Below are 18811 nucleotides of genomic sequence, written 5' to 3' on the forward strand. Positions count from 1 at the left end.
TTCAAAATAGCATAAATCAACAGCAGAAGATATATAAAGGCGAATATGACTGAAACCACCAATTGACGCTTTACAGGAGTTATTACCCTTGAATGACGATTTTTGACCTATCATTAGTATTTTTTTCCATATCATCCTGAAAACTGTTATGTATCGATAGATGCTATTAACAACACCAATGATAAGCAAATCCATTTTACAATTACTTTACACCAATCAAAACTGTTAATTGACTGTTTATCAGGGTTATTGACCTTAAATGACAATTTTAATCTATGTTTTATATCAGTTAGCATTTTGCATTTTGTTTATAAAAAATCTCAACTCTAACAAAACCTGAACTAATCTAATAATACATTACAATCATTGACAATGATAGCAGTGATTATATTTGACAGTACAACAGACATCGTCGACCATCACCAACTGACAATCAAAGACAAATATATCGTCCAGATATCCTGACTTGGTAAAGGCACAGCATATGCTGGGGCTCAACTAGGTTTACCAACATATAAATATACTCATCATATATACCAGGATTGAAATTTTGTATTTGCGCCAGACGCGCGTTTCGTCTACAAAAGACTCATCAGTGACGCTCGAATAAAAAAAAAGTTAAAAAGGCCAAATAAAATACGAAGTTGAAGAGCATAGAGGACCAAAAATTCCTAAAAGTTGTTTACACATGAATTCATAAATTTGCATACTCTTCAATTATGGCGTTTCTATTTTTGAGATAATTTTCTGTATGTTTATTTCAATTATTATCGAGTCCTTTCGAAAGATTTGCCTATTCATCTAGATTGCTTACACCATTATCTAAAATGTGTATCGATGTGAAAAATCGATGTTTGTTCTACAATGAGATTGCCAGGAAATATTAACAATACATGTGTTTGATTTCTTTCCTAGATTGTCTATACTTTAATGGTATAACCCAAAATATTTGTTTTTGTTTTGTGTCGTTAATTTGTCAAAACCTACAAGCAAAGCAAGAAGAAAAAACTAAACATGTATACAGATTGACGGCAATGTTTAACATCAAGGTTATCAATGTTAAAAATTTGATTAAACACATAAGTATATATTATCTTTTTATTTTGAAAAAAAAATGTATTTACGACATACATGAGGCTTAATTTATATAAACGACATACTTAAGTCTAAACTTAAATTTAAATGTTTCCTTAAAATACTATTTGTTTTTTTTTACAAATGTGTGGTTAAATTTACATGATATTGTTTTAAATGACTTGTCTAATTAGGTATTGATTTGACCGCGTAAAGCATGACTAACGAATCGATAATAATAGTTGTGAACTAGGGTTTATAATTAGGTTTTGCACTCTCGGTATGCTACCCTTTCTTCGGAATTATTTAAATCAAAACTTTATTATGACAACGAAGACGCTTTAATATCGAAACTACAGATCAAATATCATTTTATGACATTTCAAATAGCAGTCTCTAGTAATAATTTGCTGATCATGTAAAAGGTAGGTCATTGATAAATAATGTGTTATACATTTAATATTATCAGTTCTATTTTCGTATATCATGTATAATACAGCGAGATGTAAAAAACTATGCGTTATGATTTGCAGAATTCATTTCGATACAAAAGTGTTTAAGAAAGGGTAATAGATATGTTATTTTTTTTAGCGTTTCTGTTCAAAGAATTGTTGATTTAGTAAGTTTATTCAAGTTTAAACTATAATAATTTGGCTTCGATTTTTCTTTTCACATAAACTTAAAACCATAATTTTATTAAAGTTTAATGACAGATTTAAATATAATTAATTCCTATGTTCTTAATAAGTCAACAATTGATCTGCTTAAAAGTAGAAATAGAAACTATAAGAAAGATTATCTCTCTTTGAAACGACTAACGGAGCACTAAAACTACATGTAAAGTATTTTACTGCATAACAATTGAAACCATTTCAAAATTTATTGAGACTGTTGCCTATTAAGGATAAGGACATTCGTTGTATTTCCGTTAACTTTGAGAGATACCCCAGCGACTTTAAAGTAATATTTATGTATTCAGGTTGTTAATAATGGATTGTGATAAACGTCAAATGGTATCTCTAACATGATTATCACCACAAAAACATGTTGATGTGATATGAGTATGAACCATGCCTTGTATAAACATGTTAATGTGATATGAGTATGAACCATGCCTTGTATAAACATGTTAATGTGATATGAGTATGAACCATGCCTTGTATAAACCGACACGATCAGCTTATTTTTCTATTCATAAAGTAACATTTATCAGAAAGCCATGTCCGTACCGATATTTTAACTCCGAGCCGACCAGTCTTTGGTCCCTCTAATATGATTTCTTTGCATTTTATTTGCAATATTTGATTGTAGATCTATACATTTCCCTGTATTTCATTTATGAAAATTTCAACACTGTATTCAAACTGAGGTCTCAGTGGAGGAATAAAAGTTTATTGTAAGAGTACATTGTCAATTTTACCGTCGAAAGCACCTTTAACACGTTTTTTTACATTATACTGTACTAGTACTAATTTCAATCGAGCAAACCAATAAACAAACGATCAAATGTAAACAGTTTCTCTCTTTTAGTTTCTGATACATTGAGTTTTAATGATCATATTTTTACTTTCAGTTTATCATAATGATTCATATTTATATTATCAGGAAAGGGCTGTACGATTTATATATGAAGACAATGTTAGTTCGTATGATGAATTACTTGTACGAGCAAAGGTTCCATCAATGAAACTTAGACGTACAATGTATGCGTAACATGGCTATTGAATGTTTAAGAGTTTTATATAAATTGTCACCACCATGTTTACATGATTTAGTTGTATTGAAAGATTGTAAATATAATTTTAGATATTCTAATATTGTAGATATACCTAGGGTTCGAATATCAACCTACGGTAAGAACTCTTTTAAATATACAGCTGCTGTTTCATGGAATGATCTACCTGATGATTTTAGAAAAAATTGCTAATTTCAGTCAGTTTAAAAATATTTTAAAGTTATGGAATGGAAATGACTGTAAGTGCACAGTTTGTGCAGATCATTGATTAATATATCATGTTAAATATTTACCATTTAGACCACATCCTATTTTTAATTTATGATATGCATTTTAATTACCAGCTTACTAATCATGGTTAGATTACTTTTGTGTTATGTAACTTATTGTATGCGTATTATGTACTTTATTGTTGTGTTTTGTATGTCGGTTAAAAGCTCATTAGAGCTTTTGTTGTGTCCTTGTTTGTATACTTTTTGTGTTATGTAACTTATTGCATGCGTATTATGTACTTTATTGTTGTGTTTATTTATTATTTATTATCAACCAATGACGTTTTATACATTATTCAGGAGAAGTCGATCTGTGTTATTTCAGGAAACATTGCAACTATGGAGTCGAGATCTTTTTACGTGGCAGATTATATCGTATTTACTGGGGTCATTGTGTTATCAATCAGCATTGGTATCTTCCATGCCCTGTCAGGTGGGAAACAAATGACCACTTCAGAATATCATCTGGGAAACCGGAGAATGTCAATTATCCCTGTTGCCATTTCGTTAATAGTGTCATTTGAATCATCCATTATGATGCTCGGAACTCCCGCAGAAATATATGTGTTTGGTATACAGAACATTATGTGGGCCTTTGGATGGTTTATTGCTAATTTACTCTCGATTAAACTGATGTTGCCTCTGATTCACCCACTTAAAATCACGAGCGCTTATGAGGTATGCAGCATTATAGTATCATAAATATATTAAAAACAAATGGCTAAACGTCAGTAATATAAAATCATATCTCGACGTTATTCACTTCGTTTATTTACATCCATTAGGTTTAAAAGTCAACAAACTATAAGCATAAAAAGCAAAAATATGATGGTATTTTAGAATATCGCTCAATTCAAATTCTGATTCAGTTGAAAAAGTGGTACGTAACTAAGAAAACACTGTTATACACAAGAGACCGTCAGTTTTGGAACCAATACGTGTAATTTATTTACGAGTACCAAATTCAAAAGGATCATGAAGGGACAGCAAACATCGTCTTAGATCTAAAGCGAGATTGAGCCTGACAACTATTTTTAGTACAATAACCTCAATTAAATGAAAATGTAAAAAGTTGCGATAAAACAAATACATGGATTAAATGATTCCTTTGTGCAAAAAAAAAAAACAAACAAAAAAAAAACCAACAAACCGAAAACCCAAGACACGATGAGTGTCATTTTCTTCATCTAATATTAAAGATAAATGGTATCATTTCTACAGCTGACGTTTCAGTGTATTTGATGCTTTTTTTAAACGGAGATCGTCAAAACAATTCTACCAGCTTATATCATGTGAGAATATATCTATATCGGACAGTTAATGTTTTATAAGACTGAACAACCAAACATAATGGACACATTGTTAAAATTGACTTAAGTTTTATATGTAAATTACAGTTGCTTGTTTGTAATGTTACACAATGTTTTCGGTGCTACAATGACTATTTCTATCTACCATTACGTCTACCTTTAGTTCTTAGACTTATGATTTGTTATTCATCCTTTGTGTTTTCTGACTCTTTTCAAGTAAGTTTGTGGTTAACAAGATTAGAACCATGGTCAAAAATTTCTTTTTCAGTATTTGGAATTACGATTTGAATCACATGCTGTACGTATGTTCGGTACTATGCTTGGAATGATTCATTATGTGAGTACCTACTTGATTATGTGTTATGTAACTCCCTTTCTTCATTATGTAAGTACCTACTTGATTATGTGTTATGTAACTCCTTTTCTCCATTATGTAAGTACCTACTTGATTATGTGTTATGTAACTCCCTTTCTCCATTATGTAAGTACCTACTTGTTTATGTGTTATGTAACTCCCTTTCTTCATTATGTAAGTACCTACTTGATTGTGTGTTATGTAACTCCCTTTCTCCATTATGTCAGTACCTACTTGATTATGTGTTATGTAACTCCCTTTCTTCATTATGTAAGTACCTACTTGATTATGTGTTATGTAACTCCCTTTCTCCATTATCTAAGTACCTACTTGATTTTGTGTTATGTAACTCCCTTTCTCCATTATGTAAGTACCTACTTGATTATGTGTTATGTAACTCCCTTTCTTCATTATGTAAGTACCTACTTGATTGTGTTTTGTAACTCCCTTTCTTATCTGAATTATGTGACATACAAACAAAAACCTTACGTAAAGGTAGACTGCTTGTGAGTGCAAAATTTCAAATAGCCATTCTGCGTTGTGAAATTGATTAAAATAATGACAAAGTTTAATAACGTAATGGGACAAATGCTATTTGTAAAGTTAGTGTGACGGTATTGCGACGACAAGCAAAACTCCAGCCAAACGCATCCAGTCATGTCATAAACAAGGATAGAAATCTTAAATATTTAATGTATTTGATTTTCCTAAAACTTTCATCTCGATCGTATCTTATTAGTTTTTGTCTCTCCATTTCAAAACACAAAATGCGCTTTTGAATCGGTAGCATAACTAATTTGAATACTACAGACAGATTATATATAAATTCTACCACTGGATCGAGAGAGAAACCATTTCTCACCTTTCGAGAAAGGTACATTTTTAAATCAAAACAAAATGCTTGCGAGTAAAGGATGTAGGCTATAACTACGTGAGAGTAAAGGATGTATAACTACTTGAGAGTAAAGGATGTACAACTACTTGAGAGTAAAGGATGTATCTACTTGAGAGTAAAGGATGTATAACTACTTGAGAGTAAAGGATGTATAACTACTTGAGAGTAAAGGATTCATAACTACTTGCGAGTAAAGGATGTCTAACTACTTGAGAGTAAAGGATGCACAACTACTTGAGAGTAAAGGATGCATAACTACTTGAGAGTAAAGGATTCATAACTACTTGCGAGTAAAGGATGCATAACTACTTGAGAGTAAAGGATGTACAACTACTTGAGAGTAAAGGATTCATAACTACTTGCGAGTAAAGGATGCATAACTACTTGGGAGTAAAGGATGTATAACTACTTGAGAGTAAAGGATGTATAACTACTTGAGAGTAAAGGATGTACAACTACTTGAGAGTAAAGGATGCATAACTACTTGAGAGTAAAGGATGTATAACTACTTGGGAGTAAAGGATGCATAACTACTTGGGAGTAAAGGATGTATAACTACTTGAGAGTAAAGGATGTATAACTACTTGGGAGTAAAGGATGCATAACTACGTGAGAGTAAAGGATGTATAACTACTTGGGAGTAAAGGATGCATAACTACTTTAGAGTAAAGGATGTATAACTACTTGGGAGTAAAGGATGTACAACTACTTGAGAGTAAAGGATGCATAACTACGTGAGAGTAAAGGATGTATAACTACTTGAGAGTAAAGGATGTACAACTACTTGAGAGTAAAGGATGCATAACTACTTGAGAGTAAAGGATGTATAACTACTTGGGAGTAAAGGATGTACAACTACTTGAGAGTAAAGGATGCATAACTACGTGAGAGTAAAGGATGTATAACTACTTGGGAGTAAAGGATGTATAACTACTTGAGAGTAAAGGATGTATAACTACTTGAGAGTAAAGAGTGTATCTACTTGGGAGTAAAGGATGTATAACTACTTGAGAGTAAAGGATGTATAACTACTTGAGAGTAAAGAGTGTATCTACTTGAGAGTAAAGGATGTATAACTACTTGAGAGTAAAGGATGCATAACTACTTGAGAGTAAAGGATGTACAACTACTTCAGAGTAAAGGATGCATAACTACTTGAGAGTAAAGGATGCATAACTACTTGGGAGTAAAGGATGTATAACTACTTGCGAGTAAAGGATGTCTAACTACTTGTATACGCGAGGAACTAGATGACCAAAAATTACCCCAACAGAATTGCCAAATCCATCTAAGGATGTCTCTTACATGTCTTAGTTTCTTAATAATTTCCAAATTCAACGGATAATTTTATCAAAGGCATGTTTTATGCTTTCCTCGTACTACCCACGCAAACTACCAGAGGTTTAACATTCACTTGTATGATCCAATGAGAAGCTCATGTGTTTGACATTCTGTTGAGCAATGCATAATGAAATAAAAACAAACATGAAGGTGAATTGTTATTTTTCTACATATTCAGAGTCAAAGTTTTTCTTATACCAAAAAAAAAAAAAAAAAAATATATACTTATTTGTACAACAAGAAAATAATGATTGAAAAACATAAAACGATACTACAATAATACATAACACAAATGCTTGGTCTGGGAAGGGGGTCAACTAAGCCATCAAGAAAGATGCAATAAAATAAATCTTTCCTACGCCTATAAATCTTGTCGACAGTAGAGAAATATCTTTAATATCGCATGTAATAAGGTGATGGAATTGTTTCTCCATTGATTTTTAGTAGACGTAGTGTAGGAAAATTATATCTTTTTTTCAATTATCCACAAAAAGGATCGTATTCATTCTGTAAGATGTCATAAGGCTTGTTGTCTATTTTCTTTATTTGGTCTTTTAAACTTTTTTGATTTGAGCTTCACTAGACGAAACGCGCGTTTGGTGTACACAATTTATATCCTGGTATCTATGATGAGTTCATACCCTTTGGTCAAGGTAGAGAAATCAAAGGAAAGCAAGTGACGTCATAATTAAATTTTGACCAATGGAGAACCACACATTGATTATAAGATCTTATAAAAAAAAATTAACCGTTCGGGGAAAGTATAAATCGGCTAAGAATTAGAGAAATGTATAGATTCTACAACTCTACCACGTTCATTTCGATATTTTCCTACTCGAAAAAGTTGATAATTTAAATAACGACAGATAATAAATATTGTAGTCAAAGGGTAAATAAAGTGGTAGAATTTGTTTCTATATTGATTTATTGAGAAATGCCCAGTTCAATGTTCCGAATGTGTACGTATTTCGGGAAACCACTCAAGTACAGCTGTACCTATAAAGATATTTCAACAGCTTTGTTAAATACATTTTGTAGAAAAATATCCTTTTAGGTAAAGCTCTCGCTTATATCTAAATCTCTAAATGAGGCTATTTTGGCAGCTTTTGCCGATTTGGACTAAATGTAAGAAATGTGAAGCCCTAATGCAAATATGTACTTAGACAAAATTTAAAAATATAAATACTAATGTTCGACAGACTAATGTTATATAAACATTTGAAGACTGTTATTTGGTAGATTTATATAGTTCTTTTTGATTTTCGTATTCAAGGGCTAAAACGTGTCCTTATACCTTCTCCTTTAAAACAGGCTGGTCAACAGCGGTTTAAAAGCATACAAAATTAGAGAAATTATTATTATATTTATTTTGCAATATAAATCACATGATTTGAAAGGATATCAGAACTTTCAGAAATATAAACCACAGTTTAAAACAATACAGTCGCATGTGGGTCACCATAACAAATTTTTGTTAATAGTTTTGTATTCATTTTTCAGACCATATATATGGGGATCGTATTATATGGGCCAGCAATTGCATTAGAGGCAGGTTTGTATATAAATGTACATTATTCCATTAAACAATCTCACATTTTAAATATCACCAAGAAAAGATAGAGTTGGTAAGATAAAACAAGAACAAATGACATTGTAAATGAACGAGCATGTAAGGTTTTGATGTGTTCGATTCATATATCTAGAACAATGTTTTTTCATCAGGAACGTTATTAGCCAATTATTATTAGAGAAGACAAAACGGGATGAATACAGGGAAGCTTAGAAATAGCCTACTTTATTTCCCATCTTTAATATATAAAAGTATTTTTAAAAATCATAAAAAATGCGAAAAAATTGATATAATGGAGTATAATTTTACATAAAAAATGAGAAAAAAATTAATAACACGGATTATGATTTTACATTACGTAATTCTTTGTATGGTTGATGCAATACAGGGCTTGAATACCAAATTCATGAAAAGTTCGACTTAGATTTGTCTTCCTTCGCAATTCAAAACCTTACAAACAAAACAACTTGATACCTTTGAAAGACAGGAAATAACTCACTTGATAAAAGTACAACTAAGCTGATGTGCTGCAGTAGCCAAGTGTTTAGCAAAAATAAAACAATAACAATATTTAAAAAAAAGTTAATGCATAACTTGAAAATAAAGGACAGTAAACATTTAACTTCATACGGAAGGCATAGTGATAAAAAGTGGACAGCCAAAAGTCTAGATATATGGGGAAGTGCATAACCATTAAAGATCATAAATAAGAATAGCAAGAACAGCAATATGTAGTTCTACCTTTCCTCAGAGTGTTCCTAGCCATGTTTTTGTAAAATATAAGGAAACTTATTAGATCTGGATACACAAATCATGTCCAATGAAGATACTACCGAAGTAATGTCGTCTGTTCATAAACGACTTATACAAGAAATAAAATACCACTCAGACTAAAAATACACCTATACAAAGTCATAATATCTTCAGACCTAACGTTTGAAATTATCATTTAAAGGTTTGGTTTCATGTAACAAAAAGCAAATATTTGATGATAGTGACTTTACAGGAGTGCTAATCTTTACGAATATTTGTTCATTGTTATCTCAATGTTTTTATTTGATAGTCATTTGTTTATTCTTAAAAAATATTCCGCATTGCTTGAAAAGTAGTTTTCCTTATAAAGAGTTAATTTTGCAATGCAATGTTTTTTCAAAGTGACATCGTTATCGGTAGGTAAACATAGAAAAAAGATATATTAGTAAATTATATCCCATGTAGGTAATTCCACTTTATCATTGCGTTCACCCAATTCTACACTTTATATCGTTCATATATTATCCTTCTGAGTGTAAGCTCTGCAACTTTTAAGAACATCATATTTTCAATCATTAATATAGTATAGTCCATAAATTATCGACAAAAGAGATTATTTCAGCTTTCCAAATGTGAACTTTTCGTTTTTATATAGCAACATCCCAGCAGCGCTTGTAAACGATATATATATATATATCTCCCAGTTAATACGATATTCCATAGCTTGCTTTTCCTATAATGCTTTCCTTGATAGAGGGTTGCTGCTAAGAAGAAAACTATTGAAGCAAGGATTTCTTCTAGTATTGTTGAAGTCATCCCTTCGAAAGTTTTACGGATCCTATCATTATTTGGTTGACCGTTATTGAATGTCTATCCCAGATGAGAACGGATATGTTTAAATTGTCATAGATAGTTTGCTGTCCACTTTTACTTGATAATGACACCACTGAATGCAATTTATCAGCAAATGATTACTTGAAATTATCAACACAACAGGTGCAACTAATGAAGCAGGAGCACATGAGATGTCCCCGGTTTTCGATGAGACTCGTGTTGCTCTTTAGTTTTGTGTTTAGTATTTTTGTAGACTGTCGTTTGTCTTTTCGTCTGTTTGTGATTTTTTATTGTCCCCTAGGTATCTTCTTTCCTCTTGTCCTATAAAAGTATAACCATAAAGATATAAATAGTTATGTACGTAATATAAAATAATAACTCCTTTCAGTAATGGGATTTCCACAGATTGCTTCGATTGTGATTGTAGCCATTGCTGCTGTAATATACACGTCTGTGGTATGATATATTAAATTTATTGATATTAGAACTTTATCAATTCTGAATGTAGATAACAATTATTATTACAAACATTTCCACTTTATTAATGCATTAAAACCACAGCAACAACAACAGCTTTTATCATAGTGTTTTTAACGTTTTTTTTTTATACATTTCAATCTTATCAGGATTTCGAATATCAATGACTTAAACATGCCGACCTTGTTGTTTTTGTTTTATTTTTTATGATGTTCTGTATCTCGTTGTAGGGTGGGATAAAAGCTGTTATATGGACAGATGTCTTTCAGAGTTTAATAATGGTAGTTGGTATAACGGCAATTTTGATCCAAGTAAGTGAAAATTACTCAATTTTATAATACTAATTATATGTTATATCTTCTGTTTCCCATACCAACACATATGCTTAGCTATTTCTGCCTACATTATTCGGAGACCATGAAGGACACAACTTCTTTATAGTAACTTCTATCGTAATTTCTAATTAAAAAAACAAGAAACATAATTTTCTTTACACTCTATAAACCAACTTATTACACTCGTAGATTGAACAATTTTTATAAGATGTTGAATCATTCGAATCACTAAGATGTTTCTACCACCATGTAAAATCGCCTTAGCCGCATTTGGCTACACTTTTCGGAAGTTTTAGTATTCAGATGCTGTTCAATTTAGTGGTCTTCCGATTGTTTTGAAACGAGCGCCACACATAAGTCTTATATAGATGCAAGGCGCGTCTGTCTTACAAAATTATTAACCTGGTATTCTTGATTAGTGTGAATTATAGTGTTGATTTTCCAAATTCATATAGAAAGAATGACGTTTCCCTTCAAGGTCGCACCACGATTGTGAAGGTTAGTGCGAAAAATAGAATGAACATTGTCAGTTATATTTATAGTGAATGGACTAATACATAGCAGAGTTATTCTTAAAATAGATTTGTGGGATAATTTAATTTGTATCAATAAATTGCAGTTTTATTTTTTGTGTATTTTGATGAAATTTAACGGAATATAATAGGTCCAGTTTTGCATCCTCAAAAGAGACAGTCATCTGGAAAACGATCCACAGTTTTGGCTGCTTAAAAATGACAAACTAAGTATGAAATCATGAAAACCTTCAAGTTAATTCGGTATTTCTATTTACTTTTCCTAATTATCTACTAGCACAAATAAAAATAACACAAAACAAAGAAGATGTTCAACTTTCATTTACAACTATCAACACAAATAAAAAAATGTCGAAACAGTCGGTAAAGGATGGTTCGTAATTCACAGGCACATCACTAAAACAAACAAACGAATTATTCGTTAAACTATGTTGTACAATGAAATTCATATTCTCTTTTTATATTTCAGGGTACAATATTAAGTGGAGGGGTGAAATCAACGTGGAGTATTGCTAATGATAATGGGCGACTAAACTTTTTCGTGTAAGTATATGCTAATCCATTTTATTTATATTATAGTATTAGAATGTTGGTCCTAAGTATGGGTTGTCATGGAATGAATATATAACACACCTGGGCCACTGGAAAGACCATCTTGACTACAATTCATTGTACAACAGCTTTGTGACTAGATATTCGAGAACCAAACACAATTATGTTATACATCTGAAATTGTTTGTCCACAGATCATAATCGTTGAAATATGGCACAAAATTTAAGTTTGGTAGAAATTGAAAAAATATAGATAAGAAACAAGTCGATGTGAAAAAGAGCACATTTAACTCACATAGGAATGCAAACTGTCTGTTCAAATATTTTATCAATCCAATAATCAAGTAGATGAGATCAGCATCAAATAGTTTTGATATTGTTGTTGGTGTTCTTTGTTTTTTTGTTTTTTTTTTGTTTTTTTAAATCAGAGTGGACTTCTACTAAGTATGAATTGTCACTTTCTGATAGATATTTTTACCTGCAATGGCTGCTTTTCCTTTATATAACATTTTGACTTATTCGTTGAATCCGTCTCATAGTGTAAAAGGAAGAATACATATGTAACAAAAAACAAGAACATTAAAAATCAAAAATCCTTATGTTTTTGGTAAATTTTATACATTGTTAATGTGGCATGTTTGATAGCTTTCCGGTTCTGAGCTCATCGTCCGGGGTTGGGGGTAATCTTAAGATCTGTTTAGTATATTTTTACGAAACGCGCGTCTGGCGTACCAATTTATAATCCTGGTATCTTTCATGGGTTTTTGGAGTGTAAATTGAGCATTGGACTGCTGATACCCTCGGGGTCTAACAGTCCACCGGAAGTGGTATCCACCCAGTGCTCAAAATACAAATGAAAGTTGTTATACTTAGTGCGTCCAAACGCTCTCCTGCTTTATCTTTATTAACCAAACATAAATCATGATATTGCGCAGTTTTAATAAAAAGTAATTTATGTTTAAAAAAATGAAAACAAAAAGTTTTAAATTTCATGCGTCTGAAGCGCTTTTCTGGATTAACCTTCATCAGGTACGCTCAACGCCGAATATTTAAAATCAAAGGATGTATAAGAACCGAAGCAGTTGAAGAGCTATGTGACCAAAATGGACACAGAAAGTAGCCTATATAGAATAAGAAGATGTGGTATGATTGCCAATGAAACAACTCTCCACAAGAGACCAAATGACACAGACATTAACAACTATAGGTCACTGTGCGGCCTTCAACAATGAGTAAAACCCATACCGCATAGTCAGCTATAAAAGGCCCCGAAATGACAAATGTAAAACAATTCAAACGAGAAAACTAACGGCCTGATTTATGTACAAAATAATGAACGAAAAACAAATATGATTTACAGCAGCAAACGACAACCACTGAATTACAGGCTCCTGACTTGGGACAGGCACATATAGAATGTGGCGGGGTTAAACTAGTTTGTTGGCGCCAACATTCCCCCTAAACTGGGACAATGGTGCAACAGTACAAACTATAAAAAAACAGTTGAAAAGGGCTTAACTCATCAGATGGATACAAAGCAGAAATACATCTAACATAAACTCAGTATGGACGAGAACACAAGAACAAACTTTACAAGACAATAAAAGATGACAAATATGAGAAACAGCAATACATAAATATAAGAAACAGCAATACATAAATATAAGAAACAGCAATACATAAATATAAGAAACAGCAATACATAAATATAAGAAACAGCAATAAACAAATATGAGAAACAGCAATAAACGACAACCACTGAATTACAAGCCCCTGACTTGGGACAGGCACATATAGAATGTGGCGGGGTTAAACTAGTTTGAAGGCGCCAACCCTCCTCCTAACCTGGGACAGTGGTGTAACAGAACAAACTATAAAAAAACAGCTGAAAAGGGCTTTACTCATCAGATGGATACAAAGCAGAAAAACATCTAACACAAACGCAGAGTGGACGTGGCAGGGTACGTATGCATCCCCACAACAAAAAGACACTAAATTCAGATATGTGAGTACTCGCAGTTACTGACAGCTAGTTCAGAGTTAACAACTAATAAAAAATATTATGCATCTAAGACTAAAATATCAATCAGTACACATCCAACGTCCAATGGATTTATAGTGTAAAGACGTCATTAACAGTCAGAGAAAAACATGACCTTTATTTAAGATCAACTTTGCTTGAGGGAGTTGAAACCTTTATTTCTTATAATTTCAAAATTATTAGCGGACAATTTTAGAAAGGTTTGTTGTAAACCACGTCAGTAACGAAGTATTGACTTCAAGCTGATGATACCCTCCGGGACTGATAGTCCATCAGCAGAGGTATCGACCTGGTGCTTGCAAAATGTGTTGATCTGTGAAAATTGAAAACATTGTTTGTCATTTGTTGAATCATAATGAAGTTATTAGATATAGGAAGATGTGGTATGAGTGCCAATGAGACAACTCTCCATCCAAGTAACAATTTATAAAAGTAAACCACTATAGGTTAGGGTACGGCCTTCAACACGGAGCATTAGCTCACACCGAACAGCAAGCTATAAAGGGCCCCAAAAATTACTAGTGTAAAACCATTCAAACGGGAAAACCAACGGTCTAATCTATATAAAAACGAGAAACGAGAAACACGTATGAACTACATAAACAGACGACAACTACTGTGATCAGATTCCTGACTTAGGACAGGTGCAAACATTTGCAGCGGGATTAAACGTTTTAATGGTACCAAACCTTATACATATTTATTTTTTAGAACAATAATTGCCATATTTTTTTCTGAGAACAATAAATGCCATATTTTTACAGTTGGGATACTGATATAACTAGACGTCATACATTCTGGAATTTATTTGTCGGCAGTATTATCAAAGGGACCGGAATGATCTTTGATCAATCATCTGTACAAAGAATTTGTTCTATACCAACACTGAAAGATGCAAAAAGGTATAGACTTGTTTTTGAGAAAAAAATATTTGACATACAATTTAGAACTTTTTTTTATGTCAGTGACTAAAATCATATCACCCATCTTTGTGCTTGTATCAACATGTAGGAAGGTTTTGTATTCATTTGTGAGTTTCCCTTTGCATCTACTTGTGTGCTTGTCTTTATGGTTATCTGTGTGCTTGTTGTGATTATTTTTGTGAATCATCGTAAGTCATTGTGAATCATCATTACACATCCATTACCGTGAAGTAATCTATAATTGGTCAAATAATATTAAAATCAAAAGAAAAAAATAAACAGCATAATAATCTATGCTAATAACGCTAAACGAAAAACGCTTTTTGCAGACATACACCAACTGCAACCCCTGGACTACGGGCTCATGGCTAGGAAACCTGTTAGTAAGCGTTCAAACATCATTCTAACGCGGGACAGTGATGTGGCAATACAATATTAAAACAAATTGTACAAATCAGTTGAAAAGAACTTGACTCACTAGATTGGTGATAAGCACACACCAACTTATAAAAAACAAAGTTCCGACTAAAGAGAACTGGCTGTTACAAAAACTGGTTCAACTTAAATATCTATCAGTAAACCAGAAAACAGATTTAAAGTAGAGATTTTATGAGCAGTTTTTCAAAAGCAGGACTTTGTGCAATGCAAAAATATAAGTTTTAAGATGGAAGACCATAGGTGTCAATAATTGGATAGTACTGAACATGGAATTATGTAAGTACCGATAAAAACCGATTCAAATATCGTCAATATATTTTGTACATTCAAATCATGATAAAATAACTAAGGGAATCGTATGAACTTCTAGCATAGGCAAGACCGTGTACGTCGACAGAGTAAACGTCTTCTCCAATGCATGCGCCCCTCGCAATTCCAATTCAGGTTCAAACAAAATATCACAATAGGGAATAGAAAACAATCGATCAATTAACAGATCAAAGAGACGTCTCTCGTGATTTTCGACACACATACATTATATTGGTCAACCAATTCGCTAAGGTAAAAATATAAATTACATGGGTTGCGTGTATTTACTTAAGCAATCAGTACACCGCTAACGGATTTAATGTAAATACGTCAGAAACCGTCTGGAAAAATCATGACATTGTGATTATTTGTGGGCTTCATCATGTTCTCATACGTGTGCACATGATTATTTTGATGTGTGATGACGTCTCTGTGTTCAACGGAGTATCGTGTGTTTTCCACTCACATATCATAGCAAGCCAAGTACTACCTCTTGCACCTGTGTGGCCGTAATGTTTTGCTAGATGCCGATAACGTTTAACTTGCATATGTAACATTTATTTGTCATTATTTTTGTGCATGTTTTTGTTTTGACCAATGAGCATGTCTTACTGATGATTTGTATGGGTGCTTTTTTATATTCAGGAAGGTTGTGTTTCGTGTTGATCTGTACTTTGTTTATTTTACGCATTGGTGATTGTTAGATTCGATTTCTGTAATGAGCAGTGAAAGGTGTATATAGTGTGTAATATGTTCCTAAACAACATAAAGTTATATGTCCAACAGTATTTTGAATTGAAGACCCTCGATACTCTGTTTTGATTTGAGCACAACTGATGAAACTTGTGTAGACTTAACGCGCGCCTGCCGTACAAATTATACGCATAGTATCTCTGATGAGTTTTTACTATTGTACGTTACTATCATCAATAGTTTATCGGTACATGCATCGATTATCGAATTTAATATCATCATTATTAATTTGTAGGAATCGTATTACTACTTAACAAGTGAAGTTCAAACCTAAATCAAGGATTCTGGTATCATAGCCTGCTTAATTTTTGAGTAAAACCTATACAAATGAAATATAACAAGACAAAATGCTTCTAGCGTATTTGGTCTCTGCCATCGTGGGATGATACTAACGTACGTTACTATCATCATTAAAATACCAATGATGTGATTGAAATAACATCTGTGTGATGATCTTGATGTCTCATTAACGAACATCTATGTCTTTTTTATTAGCTTTGCAAATAGATAATTAACAAAAAAACAAAAACAAAACCGAGAAATATAAGGGGGAAAAACACCCACCTGGAGGAGACAATTTGTTTTCTCTAGTAATAGTCAAAATGTATTCAAGATAAATGATATAATATACACTATACAAAACTTCAATATTACTGAAATGAATTCATTCCAGAGTGATGCTAATTGTGTCTCCAGTGTTCTTGATAACAGTTTCTATGGCCTGCTACGAAGGAATCGTTGCTTACTCTTATTACAACACGTTAGGATGCGACCCCCTAAAATCAAAACAAATTACAAATCCAAACCAGGTAAGGCCATATTAAAATTTATCTTGTTACGATACTTTTTTTTCAAAAACTATTACAAATGTCAAATGACATTTATTTACAAATATCAACCATATGGAAAACAAGATTGTACAATATATTCTAGCTCTAATTCTCCTGAAATTGAAAAGTTGTCAATCAATTTGACTGAGATCAAAGATTATTTAGACTTAAGAATTATCAAACATTTTCTCAATACTTTTCTTTTTAAACTGATGGAGGCAATTGGCAAGGATTGAGTGCTTACAAAACCACCACAAACAACCTTATTAAGAACTGCATAATAGTAACCTCTCTGCCCATAGTCAAGTGTCATTTAATGGTCTGCTTGAAAGAAATCTTTGCCTAAGAGGCGTTTGAACGTTGGCAGTTTCTAAAAAAAAAAAGGCGGAACAGTATTTCCTCAAAGTTAACAAATCTATTGTCTTCTATTACACAACCGTTTTGCTATTTATAATTGCGACCTTAACAATGACATAATTCATTATTATCGAAATAGTAATAACAAGAACTAACAAAAGAATATAAATACGAGTGCATTATAAGACACGAAAATAAATTTATTACTATATTTCAAAACCTTACGTTTGTACTTGAATTTATTTATTTCAAAACAAACTTTACAACCAACACCGGAAAGAACATTTGGAGATTTACTGCAAAATATTTTACAGCGACCCAAACAAACTACATTTATGAAGTTATCTATAATTATGTTTTGAGTATATGTTCTCAGTTGGATGTGAATGGGTTATCGATAATCCCATACATGGTAATATATATGTTTAATTGTGATCAAGGGATGTCAGGATTATTCATTGCTTTATTTTACTATTTTGTAGATAATCCCGTATATGTTTTAAGGGGGCTCTAGGGATGTCAGGATTATTTATTTAACTCTTTTGTAGATAATTCCATACATGGTAATGGATATGTTTAATAGGGTTCCAGGAATGCCAGGATTATTTTTGGCTTCATTATTCAGCGCTTCACTGAGGTAAACAACAAATTAGACGATATAAGAAATACGAACAGCGGGTGTCGATAATCATCTTGTGAAATACTAGGAAAGAACAGTACACCAAACAAACAACGCTTGTGGTTGTTTTACTTTATCTTAATCGGTGCTGGAAGATCTTCAATAATGAACCAAAAAATGCATATAATTTAAACGACGTTCCCTCGCATCCACATAAACGGTTGACGTTAATATTCATCGAGTATTTCTTCGACTTTATTTGTCTTTGCAATATAATTTCATTGAGTAATGAATAATAAACAAAATCACCTAGATATTTTTTCATACAGTTATCTTTTTGTTATTTATTTTGGCTATAAACATTGGTACATGATATCTATATCCTATGGTTAGCTTTGCTTAAGAAGTGATACAATCCCTTCGTACCTTCCGCAGACATGACAGATACATACTCTGTGTATCCCATTTAGTTTCTCCCTGATTAACCAAATGTTTTTAAGAACCT

General features: G+C 32.2%; 1 protein-coding gene across 2 annotated transcripts in view; it reads left to right on the forward strand.

The window, feature by feature from the left end:
• Positions 1 to 1419: 1419 nt before the first annotated feature.
• LOC127737571 (sodium-coupled monocarboxylate transporter 1-like) overlaps positions 1420 to 18811 on the forward strand; it is a 59592-nt gene continuing 42200 nt past the window's right edge. Inside the window, exons 1-11 of one of the 2 annotated variants that reach the window (XM_052248410.1) lie at positions 1420 to 1499; positions 2898 to 2927; positions 3407 to 3759; positions 4660 to 4728; positions 8483 to 8534; positions 10528 to 10595; positions 10847 to 10927; positions 11954 to 12027; positions 14842 to 14979; positions 17174 to 17309; positions 18236 to 18324. In XM_052248410.1, the coding sequence (XP_052104370.1) occupies positions 3421 to 3759; positions 4660 to 4728; positions 8483 to 8534; positions 10528 to 10595; positions 10847 to 10927; positions 11954 to 12027; positions 14842 to 14979; positions 17174 to 17309; positions 18236 to 18324 (1046 nt within the window). In that variant the 5' untranslated portion in view covers positions 1420 to 1499; positions 2898 to 2927; positions 3407 to 3420. Of the gene's footprint in view, positions 1500 to 2897; positions 2928 to 3381; positions 3760 to 4659; positions 4729 to 8482; positions 8535 to 10527; positions 10596 to 10846; positions 10928 to 11953; positions 12028 to 14841; positions 14980 to 17173; positions 17310 to 18235; positions 18325 to 18811 lie in introns of both variants that reach the window. The other variant, XM_052248409.1, reaches the window with a different exon arrangement.

Source organism: Mytilus californianus, unplaced genomic scaffold (genome assembly GCF_021869535.1).
Source record: "Mytilus californianus isolate M0D057914Y unplaced genomic scaffold, xbMytCali1.0.p SCAF_4, whole genome shotgun sequence".
NCBI classification, from domain to species: domain Eukaryota; kingdom Metazoa; phylum Mollusca; class Bivalvia; order Mytilida; family Mytilidae; genus Mytilus; species Mytilus californianus.